This window comes from Penicillium bovifimosum (assembly GCF_028826915.1).
Source record: "Penicillium bovifimosum strain IBT 22155 chromosome Unknown utg000002l_segment0_segment0, whole genome shotgun sequence".
Lineage (NCBI taxonomy): Eukaryota > Fungi > Ascomycota > Eurotiomycetes > Eurotiales > Aspergillaceae > Penicillium > Penicillium bovifimosum.
Window position 1 is genome coordinate 2,904,341 of NW_026622711.1, and position 14,873 is coordinate 2,919,213.

The 14,873-nt window shown below is 51.5% G+C and overlaps 8 protein-coding genes across 8 annotated transcripts; 6 read left to right on the forward strand and 2 right to left on the reverse strand.

Moving 5' to 3' along the window:
* Positions 1 to 281: 281 nt before the first annotated feature.
* Positions 282 to 2,550, forward strand: N7515_002289 (uncharacterized protein; the record flags this gene model as incomplete). Its single annotated transcript, XM_056663033.1, has 6 exons — positions 282 to 405; positions 453 to 587; positions 642 to 896; positions 947 to 1,073; positions 1,122 to 1,980; positions 2,050 to 2,550. 6 exons carry the CDS (start codon positions 282 to 284, stop codon positions 2,548 to 2,550), a joined length of 2,001 nt encoding a protein of 666 aa, XP_056525146.1.
* An 803-nt stretch (positions 2,551 to 3,353) lies between these two features.
* On the reverse strand, positions 3,354 to 3,986 carry N7515_002290 (translation initiation complex factor eIF1A; the record flags this gene model as incomplete). The annotated part of the gene is made up of 2 exons (XM_056663034.1): positions 3,354 to 3,782; positions 3,966 to 3,986. The coding sequence occupies 2 exons, from the start codon at positions 3,984 to 3,986 to the stop codon at positions 3,354 to 3,356; spliced, it is 450 nt and encodes a 149-aa protein (XP_056525147.1).
* A 720-nt stretch (positions 3,987 to 4,706) lies between these two features.
* N7515_002291 (uncharacterized protein) lies at positions 4,707 to 5,228 on the forward strand (the record flags this gene model as incomplete). The annotated part of the gene is made up of 1 exon (XM_056663035.1): positions 4,707 to 5,228. One exon carries the CDS (start codon positions 4,707 to 4,709, stop codon positions 5,226 to 5,228), a length of 522 nt encoding a protein of 173 aa, XP_056525148.1.
* Positions 5,229 to 5,576: 348 nt separating this feature from the next.
* Positions 5,577 to 6,940, forward strand: N7515_002292 (putative chitin biosynthesis protein (Chs5); the record flags this gene model as incomplete). Its single annotated transcript, XM_056663036.1, has 2 exons — positions 5,577 to 5,648; positions 5,759 to 6,940. The coding sequence occupies 2 exons, from the start codon at positions 5,577 to 5,579 to the stop codon at positions 6,938 to 6,940; spliced, it is 1,254 nt and encodes a 417-aa protein (XP_056525149.1).
* Positions 6,941 to 7,387: 447 nt separating this feature from the next.
* On the reverse strand, positions 7,388 to 8,747 carry N7515_002293 (putative aspartate transaminase; the record flags this gene model as incomplete). The annotated part of the gene is made up of 3 exons (XM_056663037.1): positions 7,388 to 7,452; positions 7,505 to 7,610; positions 7,668 to 8,747. 3 exons carry the CDS (start codon positions 8,745 to 8,747, stop codon positions 7,388 to 7,390), a joined length of 1,251 nt encoding a protein of 416 aa, XP_056525150.1.
* A 1,012-nt stretch (positions 8,748 to 9,759) lies between these two features.
* Positions 9,760 to 10,971, forward strand: N7515_002294 (CAZyme family CE10; the record flags this gene model as incomplete). Its single annotated transcript, XM_056663038.1, has 4 exons — positions 9,760 to 10,296; positions 10,486 to 10,534; positions 10,595 to 10,668; positions 10,753 to 10,971. The coding sequence occupies 4 exons, from the start codon at positions 9,760 to 9,762 to the stop codon at positions 10,969 to 10,971; spliced, it is 879 nt and encodes a 292-aa protein (XP_056525151.1).
* A 278-nt stretch (positions 10,972 to 11,249) lies between these two features.
* N7515_002295 (class II fumarate hydratase) lies at positions 11,250 to 13,153 on the forward strand (the record flags this gene model as incomplete). Its single annotated transcript, XM_056663039.1, has 6 exons — positions 11,250 to 11,456; positions 11,515 to 11,559; positions 11,615 to 11,652; positions 11,714 to 11,829; positions 11,895 to 12,912; positions 12,967 to 13,153. The coding sequence occupies 6 exons, from the start codon at positions 11,250 to 11,252 to the stop codon at positions 13,151 to 13,153; spliced, it is 1,611 nt and encodes a 536-aa protein (XP_056525152.1).
* A 552-nt stretch (positions 13,154 to 13,705) lies between these two features.
* On the forward strand, positions 13,706 to 14,379 carry gup1 (glucosamine 6-phosphate N-acetyltransferase; the record flags this gene model as incomplete). The annotated part of the gene is made up of 2 exons (XM_056663040.1): positions 13,706 to 14,200; positions 14,290 to 14,379. 2 exons carry the CDS (start codon positions 13,706 to 13,708, stop codon positions 14,377 to 14,379), a joined length of 585 nt encoding a protein of 194 aa, XP_056525153.1.
* Between the last annotated feature and the right edge of the window lie 494 nt (positions 14,380 to 14,873).

Genomic DNA, 14,873 nt, shown 5'->3' on the forward strand with positions numbered 1-14,873 from the left:
TGTAACAGTCTCAACCATCGTCACATTCTCATATTCTACCCCATCAGCAGTCAAAAAAAGCAAGTAAAAGCAGTAAACACCCGAGACATCCGCGTTCTAGGCTCTCGATTTAAGCCTGGCCCATGTCGACTGATAAGCCCTGCCTTTGTCTTGGCGCAGATCATCTAAAAACAGAACATCAGGAGCCAAAGTAAGGGCTCATCCCCTGAGAAAGAGTGGAGATATGGGTCCATCTGAGGTCACAAATAATATGGCACCCCTGATGTCTCCAACTCACCAACATGCATCTCACGACCGTGTTGACTCCGATTTTGGCAGCTGTTGTCGCTGCCATACATGACAGTAACGATGTCGAGCCATGTGCTCAGATTAGCAAATTGGTAGAAGATGCCAACGAGAACCACAGTACGTTGCCCTTCAATCATCAGTCGCTTGGTAACTAACGATCGCAGTAAGTGCCCGTGTGCCTCACGACCTGGCACATCGGTGTCTGCTATCGATGCCGTTTGAGTCGGATCGTGCCGTTGATTTCCTGCATCAAGCTCGCAAGATCCTCGAGTTTCAATCGACTATCGACATTTTGAAGAGTAAGTTTCGTCGAGCACCTATATTCATTTGACGTGACTAAGTAGTCTCGTTAGATCCTCCTTCGGGGTATACCATGCCCTCAACGGACATTTTAGGGGGAATTGATACAATCCTGGGCAAAGTCAAGAGCAACAGCTATACCAGTCAATTCGAGATGGATTTGGAACTCACGCAACTTATCAAAACAGCCCATGATGGCCATCTGGTTTTCCAGCTATGCTCGCAGTCAATCTTCACATACCAAATCGATATGCCTCTCGTCTCGATCTCAACAGATGGGCTCGCACTTCCCCAAGTGTACACTTTAGGTATGACCGATTCAACATGAATGTCAATTATTCTTCGGCTAACATCTCAGATGATGCGAAACTACAAAGAACTGTCTCAAAAGCTGTCTCGCCCCTGGTGTCCATCAACGGCACTGATGCAGCTACGTACCTTGAACTATATGCTGCTGGGCAGAATCTCCAGGACCGCGATGCACAGTGGGTACTAATTCGATAGTATACTTGAATGATACTAATTGCCCCCAGGTATAATCGACTATTCCCCGCACCAGCCCGCAGCGTCACCAATACCCCAACTAACGTCAATGGAATCTGGGCATCCATCGGAGATTGGACAGAGGGCGCCCAGTTAACCCTCAAGTTCGGAAACGGCACCGAAAAGACGATTGAAAAGACAGCCACGCCTAGCGAGAAGTTCTTCTCATACAAGAACGGCACAAACCTCTACAACATCGCATGTCTCCCCCGCGACTTGTCTACAGCACCAAGCAGTCTATCCGGCGCCGAAAAAGCCTCCTCCGAAATAGCAGGACTGCCTAGCACCACCTGGCGCAACTCGGCCAACTCAATTGCCGGCTATTACTCAAAAGTCCCGGGTCTCGAAGATACAGCAATCATATTCCTGCCCACATTCTCATCCAGCGCGGCAGAAGTCGCCCAGCTGGCGGTTGATTTCTTGCAGAATGCCACCGAAGCCGGGAAAAAGAATGTCTTGATTGATCTCTCATCCAACCCGGGTGGATACATGTCAATTGGCATTGACTTGTCTCGTATATTCTTCCCTCATGCGGTCCCATATACGGCGACGCGCTACAGAGCCCACGATGCTGCCAAGTATCTCACAAAGGCATACTCGCGCGACAATAGCACAGATACGAGCAATGTCTTTGCGTATCGGCAGATGGTCCGTCCAGACCAGAAAATAGACTTCAGTTCTTGGGATGATATGTATGGTCCGCATGATATCCTGGGAAGCTCCGCTTCCAGTCTGTTAGCCAACTTCAACTACACTTCTACTTCTTCGAAAGGCTTCCCTATCAACGGGTACGGACCTGTTCCGTTGAATCCAAATAGCTCATACTTCCCAGCGGAGAACATCGCCCTTGTAAGTGACAAGGTCCACATGAAAACAATGACCGAGAAGAAAAAGAGCTAACACATATCCACCACACAGATCACAGACGGCGATTGCGTCTCAACCTGCGCATTCTTCGTCAAGCTAATGAAACGCCAAGGCGTGCGCACAATTACATTCGGCGGCCGTCCCCGCAACGAACCAATGCAGGGAGTCGGCGGCGTGAAGGGCGGCCAGTCTCTCGGAATCAACTATATCAACGGGTACATCGCACAAGCGAATGGACTGATAGCAGATTCGGTGAATAGTGGATCTCCGCTCTTGACGGACGCCGAGTGGAAGGCTTTCAATGAGTCCAGTCCCAGCACGACGGCGTCGCTGCAGTGGAGTGGCAATTTGAATTTGCGGAATGAGTATGATCCGGAGGATGGGCAGACTCCACTGCAGTTTGTTTATGAGGCGGCTGAGTGTCGGTTGTTTTATACATTGGAGAATTATGTGGAGAGGGAGAGTGTTTGGCAGGCGGCGGCGAAGGCGATGTTTGGGGGTGGGGAGTGTGTGGAGGGGTCGATTATGGGGAAGGGGAGTTTGGGGTCTTGATTTGGTTGATATGATGAAATACATACTGTGACATACATAACGTAGACCAATAGAACCTGTACCTAACTACTCGACTACCTATCCAAGGTCTATTCTCGTAAAACGTAGGCAGTTGGGTGTATACAGAGGTTGTAGATATACGCAGCGTAGATGTATTGTGATTATGGTCTGACGACTTGCCTAACTTGGTTTACAAAGGAACTCCTGTAGTGGCAAATCTAGAAATATTTTCAATTCTCGTGGCCCAGTTCATGACTCTATCATAAAAAGAACGAAAGAAAAGCAAGTCGAGGCTGGCAGAGTAGATACACCGCATGCAATGCAATGCAGAAAACAAGCACACAGGTTCATGACGTGTGCATAGCGATCATTTTTGGTCTCTGTCATGATCCCCTGTTATTTGCAAAAAGGACGAGAATGGAATCGAATGACTTTTTCATATTCCAATATCGCCAATGGACAAACACGGGGACCCTCTGTTCGATGGCTTCAAGCCCTGGGAAGTTGTCGTAGTAGCGCCAGAGTGGGAGTGTGTCCTATCTTCATTGCAAGCCGAAAGGAGGAGCGTCGTAGGTGGTTTCGTTCAAGCTCTTGTTCCGTTCGGACAAATGTACAGAAAGAATCGGATGTGGAAGATGCCTCGCTGGCAAGTAGCCAAGAGCGGTTTCGGAGCGAAGGAGCCACGGCACTAGGCCGACAGCGGCGAGCAGCAGAAGAAGGGTTTGGCGAACATGGAGAATACCGGAGGGATTTGTATTCTTGCAGGGCAGAGCATCGAACTCTGGGGGTGGAAGGGGGTGAGCTTAGAGCTCGTCGACGTCGATATCCTTCTCGTCCTCGCTCTCGCGGTCCTCGTCGAACTCGACGTTGTCGTCCAAGCCTTCGCCACCGTAGGTATCGGTCTCGTTGATCTTGGCGTGCTCGGGCAGCTCGCCGTAGGCCTTGAGAGAACGGGCCTCGTCGGAGGTGTACTTCATGATAACATCACCCTTCTCGTCCTGGTAGTCACGGAGCGAGAGGAGAATAATGTCACCCTGGTTGATCCAGACCTTCTTGCGGAGTTTGCCACGGATGTGAGCCAGACGCTTCTCGCCGTCAAAGCAGAGAGCCTCTAGACGACCGTTACCCAGCATCTTCACGACCTGAGCGTACTCTTGGCCCTCCTCCTTGAAAACGAGCTCACGCTTCTCGTTGTCGTTCTCGTTCTTTCCGCGACGACGGTTCTTACCGCCCTGTACTCAGTTGTTAGAAGATGTCACATGTAATCATATCGGTGGTTCCGCGAAAGAAGAAAAAAAGCCTTCTGCAAGTTCCTACTCGAGGAATAGGTGGCTATCCTCGAGCGTAAAGAAACGGCGACAGTGGCGAACAGGATATTCACAAAGGATGGGGGGCTGGAGATTTTGCGCTCTTACCTTTCCCTTATTCTTGGGCATGACGGCTGTGTGCGACCTTCACCTGGGTCGAGTCTCTCTGTAGTGTTTTCGTGAGATCTACAAAGATCTGAACAAGCCTAATCGCAGTGGACTAGGAGAGTGAGAGAGGTTGAAGAAGGAAGGAGGTGGGGGGCTCTGCGCACGGTATTCAAACCTTTTTCCTTACATAATCAGGCACTAGCTGCCCAGTGGCGTCAGCGAATTTGCCCGCTTATTGTGGATTTTTCCCTGATGCCTGAATGCCTGGATTTCGGAGGAAAGTTCGGGGTTGACCGCCTCGATTAGATTGGCAGAAAAAGATGAGGCGACACTGACAGAGAGTAGGTCACTGAGCAAGTTGAGGGGTTTCTCTGAGGATCAGGGATACCAGGTGTTGTCAGCTCTTCTGAGAGGCTGGACTATCTTTCGGTCTTGTCTAATTTGCCTCTGCTCAGTGTGCCTCGTCCGAACAAATAAGCACGAAGCTGCTTTCGTCCAATCTCTGAGAACTGGGCTCGCGATACAGTCGTGTTACTTCCAAGACTTGCTTGATCACTATATGATACTATTTGTGAGCCTGTGCCTCACTCTATGGTCCTCTCCCTCAACAACATATGAGACATCTCTTATCTTCTCCACATTGTTGTGTTCAAATTCCGACATGATATCAATCTGCTGCAACTCTCCTCATCCTTCACAGTCCGACCAACATACGCTCACGACCGATAATCCTCCTCCATCATGACACCAAAGCACTTTGCCCCAACTACTGGCTTCGTAGCTCGGTATTGGGCAAGCTGCAACACTCCACCCGTCGCCGCACGGTATCTGAAAGCCCCGTTCCATCCAATCCGGCCCAAAGTCGTCCATTCTTGTGCGCAGCGTGACCCAAACACATTGTGGTGGCGGGTATCAACAACAAAAATTACGACGACCAAGCGGGTGGTGCGCTCCTGGTGTGCACGTAGAGTGCGGCTGGCTTTTGAGCAGGCTTTAAAGCAGCATGGGTTAGACAAGCTGGGGAAACCGCTTGTTTCGGAGTCTCCTTTGCAAAACAACATTCTGAAAGGGACACTAGAAATCTATATCCACCCGCCATGTGTGACAGAAGACTTTGAGAGCATCCAGAAGGGTGCAAATGTGGTTGTCTCCGGGCTTCTGGCTCATGGATCAACACAGACATCAACACAGACTGTCAATGGGCCACAACCGAAAGTCAGACGCCAAAGAAAAGTGTCTGGGAAAGTCGATGGATCCTCTTGAGAACCAGTGTATTTTATCATATTATCTTGTATCATACTCGCCGTCGGGCTACTGTACATCATCCGGGAGGCATTGCGATCATGGCGTTTGAGGGAAATCCTTTTACATTTTCTTTATTTGCATTTGGGATCTCAAATCATCTCTACTTATATTCAAGTCGTTCACTATATACCCTCAAATCTGGAATGGATCAATCTTGGCTCCGGGGTAAAGTAAATATAGAAGCGCAATCTTAGCTCCCGTATCTCTCGCTAAACGCCGATCTGGCGGAATCAACGGGGGGGCCTGGACTAAGACTTGACAACTACCACCCACTTGTCTCAAACAACCTCCTCTTTAATCCTCACCATGTTGGTCTCCTTGACAGTTGGCAAGGTAGATGCGGGCGTCGCAGTGCTCCTCACCCAAGACAACAGACTTGTAAGCTCAAGCCCCCTGGTCGTCTGCCCCCAAACATCGACCCCCAAGCGATTCTTTGTTGGAATACCAACAGCAAAAAGACGCAATTTACTAACGAATTGTCCGCCCAGATCGAATTCCCATCAGTCCTCCTTCCAAACAACATTAGCTCAGGCAGCATTGTTGACATTACGGTTTCGCGTAACCACGGCGCCGAAGCAGCGAGCGCATCAGCCTTCCAATCCCTTCAGAAGCGAATTCTAAATACCTACGGAGTCAAGGCCCCCTCGCCACCAGTCCTGCGCCTACGAAATGCAACACAGACCTCACTCGTTCTCGAGTGGGACCCAATCGACCTGGCCACCGCATCCCTGAAATCGCTCTCCCTCTACCGCAATGGCTCCAAGGCCGGATCGATCCCCCGCCCGCTCGAGACACGCAGCACAAAAATAAGCGGTCTCGCCATTCACTCCGAGTATTCCTTCCACCTGGTCTTGCGCACCACCGCCGGAACCTACCAGTCGGAGAAGCTGACGTGTCGGACTCACAAGATGACCGACCTGTCTGGTATCACCGTCACAACGGGCATCCTCGATCCGCAGCAGAAGGACGCTCTTAGTGCGGCGCTGGACCGCATCGGAGGCAAGATGGTTGACTCAGTCCGCATTGATACCACTCATTTCGTCTGTACGGAAGGCCGGGGCCCGCTGTGGGAGAAGGCTGTGGCGATGAACATTCCCGTCGTGGTGCCGGAGTGGGTGAATGCGTGCGAGAACGAGGGGACCATTGCTGGAGTGCGTGGCTATTATCTCAACGCAGATCCGAAGGCCCGTAATCTCGGTGTCATTCACGGCTCGTCCCACCAACGTACGACTTCGACGGTTTCTACTGCCACTACTGCCAACCAGGGAAGACCTAGCATGCAGCCCCAACGGAGCCCGGCGCAAGAGCAGGTGCCCGAGGAGCCCCCTGCGACTCCATTCCCTGAGGGTGAGACGAGTAGCGAACCCCAGGCGAAGGCCCAGACGCAAGAGGTTGGGTCAGGAGACGAGGATGAACTCCCGCCTCCTCCGCCTCCGCCTAAAGACGAAGCCGAAGATGTAAACGGGGCGTCTCAGAATGGCGAGGCGGATGCACCACCTGTTTCAGATGTGAAGGAGGAAAAGCCCGTTGTCAAGGTGGATGAGCATAGTAATGCAGAGACAGAGGAAGAACAAACTCTTCCACACCACAGGCCCGAGCATGATCACTCAGTAAGCCCCAAGAGTAAAGGCAAAGAGGGCGAGGGTGACTTCAACGAAGTGCCCCTTTGATGATTCATGCCATATCCTTTTCTTGTGTCTATTCAGCACAGTGTTACCTCCTCGTGGTTATTGGCGTGTTTCTACCTAAGCAGATAAACCTTGGGTCCCTTACGAATGTGCTCCGACTCGATTTCCTGCCCTTCTTCTTTGCGTTTACTCTCTTATGTATGTACAGTAGATAGCTTTTCCATTGCGGCTTTAGCTCACTCAATTATTTCGGTCAACCTAAATAGGCACTTAGCCATCAATGCACAGTTCCAATGAGATAGAATCTAGAAATTTCAAGATTGGCTATGCGTCTCTAAACAATATTCTATCATGAAGTGTCGTTAATCAGACGGGCCCGCCAAATGCAGAGTCCGTAGGCTCCAAAACCAAACTCGGCAACTTTGCGAGAGCACAATGTGCCCAAGGCACGAACGAAATGAGAAAGCACATTCAGCTCAGACTCGTTTTTTAGATCTCGTTGCGAACAACGTCGTCAATTGCTTGTGCGACGTAGGCGAAGTTCTTTTGGCTCACTGTGTGCAATGTCAGTTTGTATTTACGGAGTGGGAGATTCGTGATCCTTACAGCCGCTGATAGATGCTCGGCCAGACTTGAGCAGGTAGATGTGGTACTTATCCTTCAAGGCGTATACTTGCTTAGGGGTCAGACCAGTGTAGGAGAACATGCCGTTCTACAAGAGAGTCAGTACAAGAGAGTCTACACACGAAATTAGGTTCAAATAGCTTACCTGCTGGATGATATGCTCCCAAGTACCGGGGGTCTGCAGACGAACGAGCTCATTGTACAAGGCTTGTCGCATGGACTTGATACGCGAGCTCATGACCTGCAAGTCCTGGTGCCACTCGGCAGTAAGCTCATCGCTGGTGAGAACCTTCTTGACGATACTGCAGCCGACACGAGGACCCATGGAGAACTCGCCGCGGATGAGATGACACAGGTTATTCACGACAATATCGCGTATGCTAGTCGAGGCACGGTTGGTACAGTAGTGGAAAGCACCGACACGCTGACCGTACAGGCCGAAGTTCTTTGAGAAACTCTGTGCCACGCACATCTCCATGTCAGGCTTATTATTGAAGAAGTAACGGACAGCCCAGGCATCCTCCACCACAGACCCGGAGGCGAAGCCCTGGTACGCCGAGTCAAAGAAGGGGAAGAGCTTCTTGCGCTCGCAGAGGTCAGCAATGGCAACCCACTGCTCCTTGTTGGGATCCAGGCCGGTGGGATTGTGCGCGCAGGCGTGAAGAAGCACCACATCGCCCTCCTGAGCGTCGGATTCGAGGGTATCCATCATGCCGTCGAAATCGAAGGACCGCGTCGCCGCGTGGTAGTACGGGTATGTCTTGCGGGGCACGCCGGCCAGCTCCCAGATGGTCTGGTGGTTGGCCCACGACGGGTTGGACAGCCACACATTGGTGGGTTTCATGTGGTGGGCAAGGAACAGGGCGCCCAGGTGGTTGGCACCGGTGCCGGCGACGGTCTGTACGGAAGCAATGCGGGCTTTGGCATCTTCTTCGCTCGGCTTACCCTCGAATCCGAACATCAGGTCCCGCGCGATTCCCAGGAAGGGCACGTCACCCTCGATCGCGGTGTACTCGTGGCGGAATAAGTCATTGTCTTTCACCAATTGCTGCTCGGCCTTTTCTACAACCGGGAGGGGCCATGGCTTTCCATCGTCGGTTCGGTAGACTCCCACGCCGAGGCTGACTTTCTGTGGGTGGGGATCGACTGCGTAGGCGCCGTTCAAGGCGAAGATCTCGTCCGGAGGGACTGGGGCAACGTTGAGGCGGGTATCGATTTTGGTCATTGTGATTGAAAGGGTGCTGCAATTGGAGGGGTCAATTGCCTTGTGTTGTGGCGAGTCCGAGGGAGTATATGTAAGTTGCGATCAAAATCGCCCCGGTGAGTCAAGACCGATATCGCCTTCACTCTTTTGGCCACGCGGGAAGACCCGCTTAGTAGCGGATTCCGGGGTGCAATCCTGCAAGGGATGTCATCGTCTTCTATGAGTTCAAAGACATACAACTGCTAATAGCCTTTTGAATTTGGCCATGTGACGGTCGACAATAGCCTTTGAGATGTTCCATCGATCTCTCTTCCAAGGTTGAAGGTGGATCCGACCATTCAGAGTAGAATCCGTAAAATGTCAGGTCTGCTGACGCCCAAGCAATCTTCTTTTGAGAAGGGTAGATCCATGGGTGAGACCTGAGTTTAACTGTAAATCTCCGTCAAATAGAGTCTGGTTGTAGCCCTGGCGTAGGTGTGTCGTTGGAAGAGGCGCCTGCGCATGGAAGACATATTTCCATCCACTGCCTACCATTGGACGGATATATATCCTCGTTCACAGGCACATAGGTATTACAACAAATTTTATATTTCCATGGCGGGAGTTCCAACCTAGACTCTAGGTTAGGTGCCTTGTAATCATAGGCTGCATCGCTCTAGGTCCATATACTCGCTCGTAGCAAAACATTGAATGTTTATCAAGACGGAAGGTGTAGTTCATGGGAGTACCTCTGCACATGTCCCTGGGTAGGGCTAAAACCTCAAATTCATGATGCTGCCACAACAACCATCATTTTCAACTGTGTTACAGGCATACTCCACGACGTGACGACATGCTGCACGTATGAGGGAAGTGGATTCGATAAATGCCTAGTAGACGATTGAGGGTTTTAGGCAAATTATACCCCCGCGCGAGATCGTCTGTACTACGCGAACTCCAGCAACTCCAGACATCACCCTCTTCACACATTCACACACCATATACTGCGTACACGTTCCGACCGAGATAAGTCATAACCGGTGAATTTCCCAACATGGCTGCTGACCCCGTCGCAGCTGGTACTCCAGCTTTGCATGAGTATCGAGTTCCCATCGTTGCTCAACCTCTCCACAATAGCATTCCCCGGGAATTGCTCCCTCGATATGACCCGGTCTATGTTGCATACTACAATGCATTCAATGCCGGGCGACTGCATAGCCATGAGGTTCCAATAGAAGAATTTCGCAAGAACCCTGCCCGATACACCATCTCTTATGGCCGAGCTTCCGGACCAGACATATTCCGGATCACCGAGCAGAGATGTCCCGTCGATGATGGCGAAATCACCATTCGAATCTTCGAGCCAGCTCAGAAGCTTGATGAGCAGGGCCAGCCGAAGAAAAGAGCGGCCTATATCAACTTCCACGGAGGTGGATGGGTATTTGGCGGATTAGCCTATGACCACGATTTCTGCAAGCGACTTGTTCATGGCCTCGATGGGGACTTAGTCGTATTCGACGTGGACTACCGACTGGCACCTGAGTATAAGTATCCCATTCCCGTCAATGATTGTTGGGCCGCTTTCAAATGGGTAAGAATCCGATAACCGTAGACAAGAACAACCTGCTGAAATGGGAGGCTCTAGCTTTACTCCCAGAAAACGACCGAATTCAATCTTGACCAAGGTAGATTTGCAGTGGGCGGCGCGTCAGCGGGAGGCCAGCTTGCGGCTGTCATCAGTCATCTTTGCCGTGATGCCAAAATTCCATTGTGCCTGCAGATTTTGACCGTGCCGGTGACAGACTTGCATCGTGTCTTCACTCCCGAGGGTGAGTTTGATCGTGAAGGTTGTCCCTATGAATCGTATTGGGAAATGGAGTTTGCGCCAGCCCTACCAGCAGCACGCATGGCATACTTTCACCGACATTTCCTGGGGGTCCCTAGACCGGCGGAGTCTGATGAGGTGAGTCCTGAAATTGGGCTGCAAGTATGAAGTTAACATGATCAGGATTGGAAAATATCACCCATCCTTGCGCCCAACTTCCAGAACTTGGCTCCTGCTCTGATATCTACGGCGGAGTTGGATCCGCTGCGCGATGAAGGAGAGGCGTATGCGGCGAAGCTTCAAGCTGCTGGGGTATCTGTAGAGGTAAATCGGATTGCAGGTGCACCCCATATAGTCGCGTTACTCGATGGCATACTGGAGGGAGGTTGGCGGTACAACGAGAAGGTACTTGCAACGATGCAGCAGCGGCTCAAGGGATGATGGGATCAGCCTGTAAACAAGCTGGAGATACCATACAGCAAATGACCAGAAATTACCAAAGTTACTAAAAATTACCGACATAACTGCCGAAGAATCCGAGTCCCTTTGGTCCTACCGATACCGGGAAGTTTCGGCTGGGGCTTCGGAGTCGAGTTGGCCTCAAATTTGTTCTTCTCCTTCAAAATAGACCCGATCCTCAATTCCACCCTCCTAAGGAGCTTAAGAAGCTTGGTGTGAGCCTTTGTATAACATTATTGAGACGCGAACCAATCGTCATAATGAATGTCGCATCCTCCCGAGCCGCGGTGCGCTCCATGGCCGCTTTAACACATGCGGCCAGAGCCACCCCCGCAGCTCGCACTCTTGTCTCGTCCATTGCTACCCGGTCTCTGAGCTCTAGTGCACGTCAAGTCGCTCAGTTCCCCCGCCTTCAGTCTCTGAACACTATTGCCAACAAGCGTGCTTTTGGAACCACCGTCAGAATGGTATGCTGTTTCGAGAGTACAGTGGATGAGTTCAGACAAACTGATGGTTATGGTCTAGTCTGTTGAATCTCGCACCGAGAGCGATGCCTTTGGCGAAATCCAGGTGAGTGAGGTTTGAAGTACAATGGCGTTACACATAGCTAATATTCGCTCTATAGGTCCCCGGAGACAAGTACTGGGGTGCGCAGACCCAGCGGTAAGACGACCCGTCGAATCAATACGTTACGAGAGAAAAGCAGGATTGCTGATGGTTATAGCTCCCTGGGTAACTTCGACATCAACCAGCCCCAGGATCGCATGCCCGCCCCCGTGGTCAAGGCTTTCGGTATCCTGAAGGGTGCTGCCGCCGAAGTGAACATGAGATATGGCCTTGGTATGTGGAAAGCTCTGTGTGAACCGATGTTCTGGATAACTTGTTGACTTGTTGACTTGGAATAGACCCCAAGATTGGTGAGGCTATCAAGCAGGCCGCCGCTGAGGTCGCCGAGGGCAAGTTGCTGGACCACTTCCCTCTGGTCGTCTGGCAGACTGGTTCCGGTACTCAGTCCAACATGAACTCCAACGAGGTCATCTCCAACCGTGCCATCGAGATTCTCGGCGGCCAAATGGGCTCCAAGAAGCCTGTCCACCCTAACGACCACGTCAACATGTCCGCCTCCTCCAACGATTCCTTCCCTACCGTCATGCACATCGCCGCCGTCGTCGAGCTCGAGCAGACCCTTCTGCCTTCCCTCAAGGCCCTCCGCGACGCTCTCCAGGTCAAGGTCGACAACTTCAACCACATTATCAAGATTGGCCGTACTCACTTGCAGGACGCCACTCCCCTTACTCTCGGCCAGGAGTTCTCTGGCTACGTCGCCCAGCTCGACCGCAACATCGAGCGTGTCGAGGCTTCTCTCCCCCACCTGCGCTTCTTGGCTCAGGGTGGTACCGCCGTCGGCACTGGTCTTAACACCTTCAAGGGCTTCGACGAGGCCGTCGCTGCTGAGATCAGCAAGCTGACTGGCACTGAGTTCAAGACCGCCCCCAACAAGTTCGAGGTTCTGGCTGCCCACGACTCCGTTGTCGAGGCCTCCGGCTCCCTCAACACCCTCGCCGGTTCCCTGTTCAAGATCGCCCAGGATATCCGCTACTTGGGCTCCGGCCCTCGCTGCGGTCTTGGTGAGCTGAGCCTGCCCGAGAACGAGCCCGGCTCTTCCATCATGCCCGGAAAGGTCAACCCCACCCAGTGCGAGTCCCTCACCATGGTCTGCGCCCAGGTCATGGGTAACCACGTCGCTGCCACTATCGGTGGCATGAACGGCCAGTTCGAGCTTAACGTCTTCAAGCCCTTGATGATCTCCAACCTGCTCCACAGCGTGCGCATCCTCTCTGATGGCATGAACAGCTTCCGTAAGCACTTGGTGGATGGTCTTGAGGCCAACGAATCGCGGATCAACTCCCTTCTCCACGAGAGGTATGCGCTTAATTTATCCCTTACTTTTGATGGCAGATTCTAACCGTGTAACAGTCTGATGCTCGTCACTTGCCTGAACCCTGTCATTGGTTACGATATGGCTTCCAAGGTTGCCAAAAACGCCCACAAGAAGGGCCTCACCCTGAAGGAGAGCGCTATGGAGCTTAAGGCTCTCAGCTCGGAGCAGTTTGACGAGTACGTCCGCCCCGAGCTGATGCTCGCTCCTAAGGAGAAGAAATAAATGCAGCATAGATGCTGTCCTGTGATATTATAGACCGATCCGATAGGATGTGTACACTGAAAAGAATTAATCATACATCAACTTGAATTGTGTTGTAAATGACTGTTGGGATATAGATAGCATCTGATCCAAAGTGAAGACTAGTAAATTATAGATCGAAGTGACCAGAATTGTCTGAATATTGAAAATTACCTACTTTTCACCAATTTTGAGAATTTTCAAATGGCACGGGTATTGATCAGATCGGAGTAGGCGAAAGGAAGAACCCACTTTATCGTCCCTTGGTATGGAGAGTATTAATAGAACTGCCCCTGTGGCAGTGTCTCAGTGCCTGAACCTGAACCCTCAAGTACTTTAAGTCTTAACATCTAACATCCTTCTCTTCAAACCACATCCATTCACTCGTTCCCCTCTCAATTAAGTATCCGAGTCCAGTCAATCGACCTCCTCTACTCGATTCAACACCGTCGATCCCCCCTACGATCCCCCGCCCCTGATAAACAACCCACTCAACTTTTTCTTCAAACACTCCCACCCACAAACCTCACCAAAATGACCGCCCCAGTCCTTACAAGCACTCCCGTCCCCGAAGCCACCAAGCCAATCATGAGCTCAACAGTCACCCCCATCGACATTGAGACCGACGGACCCCTCTTCTCCCCCTCCCTCATCTCCCCCGAAGTGATCTCCCTTCTCCCAACAGACTACACCATCCGCCCCATGCGCCGCTCAGACTACCACCGCGGGTACCTGGATGTGCTGCGCGTGCTGACGACCGTAGGAGAGATCAGCGAGGAAGCGTGGAACCAGCGGTACGATTGGATCACCTCGCGCAACGACGAGTACTACTTGCTGGTTGTCTGCGATGGCGCGGACCGGGTCGTCGGAACAGGGAGCCTGATTGTCGAGCGCAAATTCATTCACTCGCTTGGCATGGTTGGGCATATCGAGGATATTGCTGTTGAGAAGAATCAGCAGGGCAAGAAGCTGGGGTTGAGGATTATCCAGGCTTTGGATTATGTTGCTGCGCAGGTTGGCTGTTACAAGGTATGTGTCTTTTTTTGTTCTTTTGTTCTTCTTTCTGTGAAACTTCACGGTTTCGTTGTGTTGCTGTACAAAGCTGACTTGGTATAAAGAGCATTCTTGACTGCTCCGAGGTCAACGAGGGATTCTACGTCAAGTGTGGCTTCAAGCGCGCAGGTCTCGAGATGGCTCACTACTACTGAGCTGTTTTTGTTTTTTTAATCTTGATATACTCTACTCCCGGGTCACACCGGTTTTGGTCTGGCGTTTGGGGCATTCGGTTCGAGTAGTCCGGCAGGGCTTCGGCAAGGCGCAGTTATGAGAGGAACTTGCATATCGCATGTTGTGGTTGCATTCCGGGAGATTTCGAAACTGTACATGGCTCCGGTTCGTTTTAGTTGCTTGAGACAGCAACAATCATCCTACTGTTGGCAAACCAATTCCATCGCATCCTATGGGGATCTGAGGGGCCGGGCACACAAGGCACTGCTTGCTTTGCCAGCTATATCCATCATGATGGCGCTTTGGCCGAGGAACATGGGATTGGACTTGGCCGGCAAATCTTAGGGTTTTGTTTGCATTAGCATTGCTTTCACGAGAATTGTAACTCGGTGCATTGCGGGAACGGAGACAACTTCATAGATAGAGGTGCAGGCACGACAAACAATCATACCGTGTACATTATTATCATCCAGTC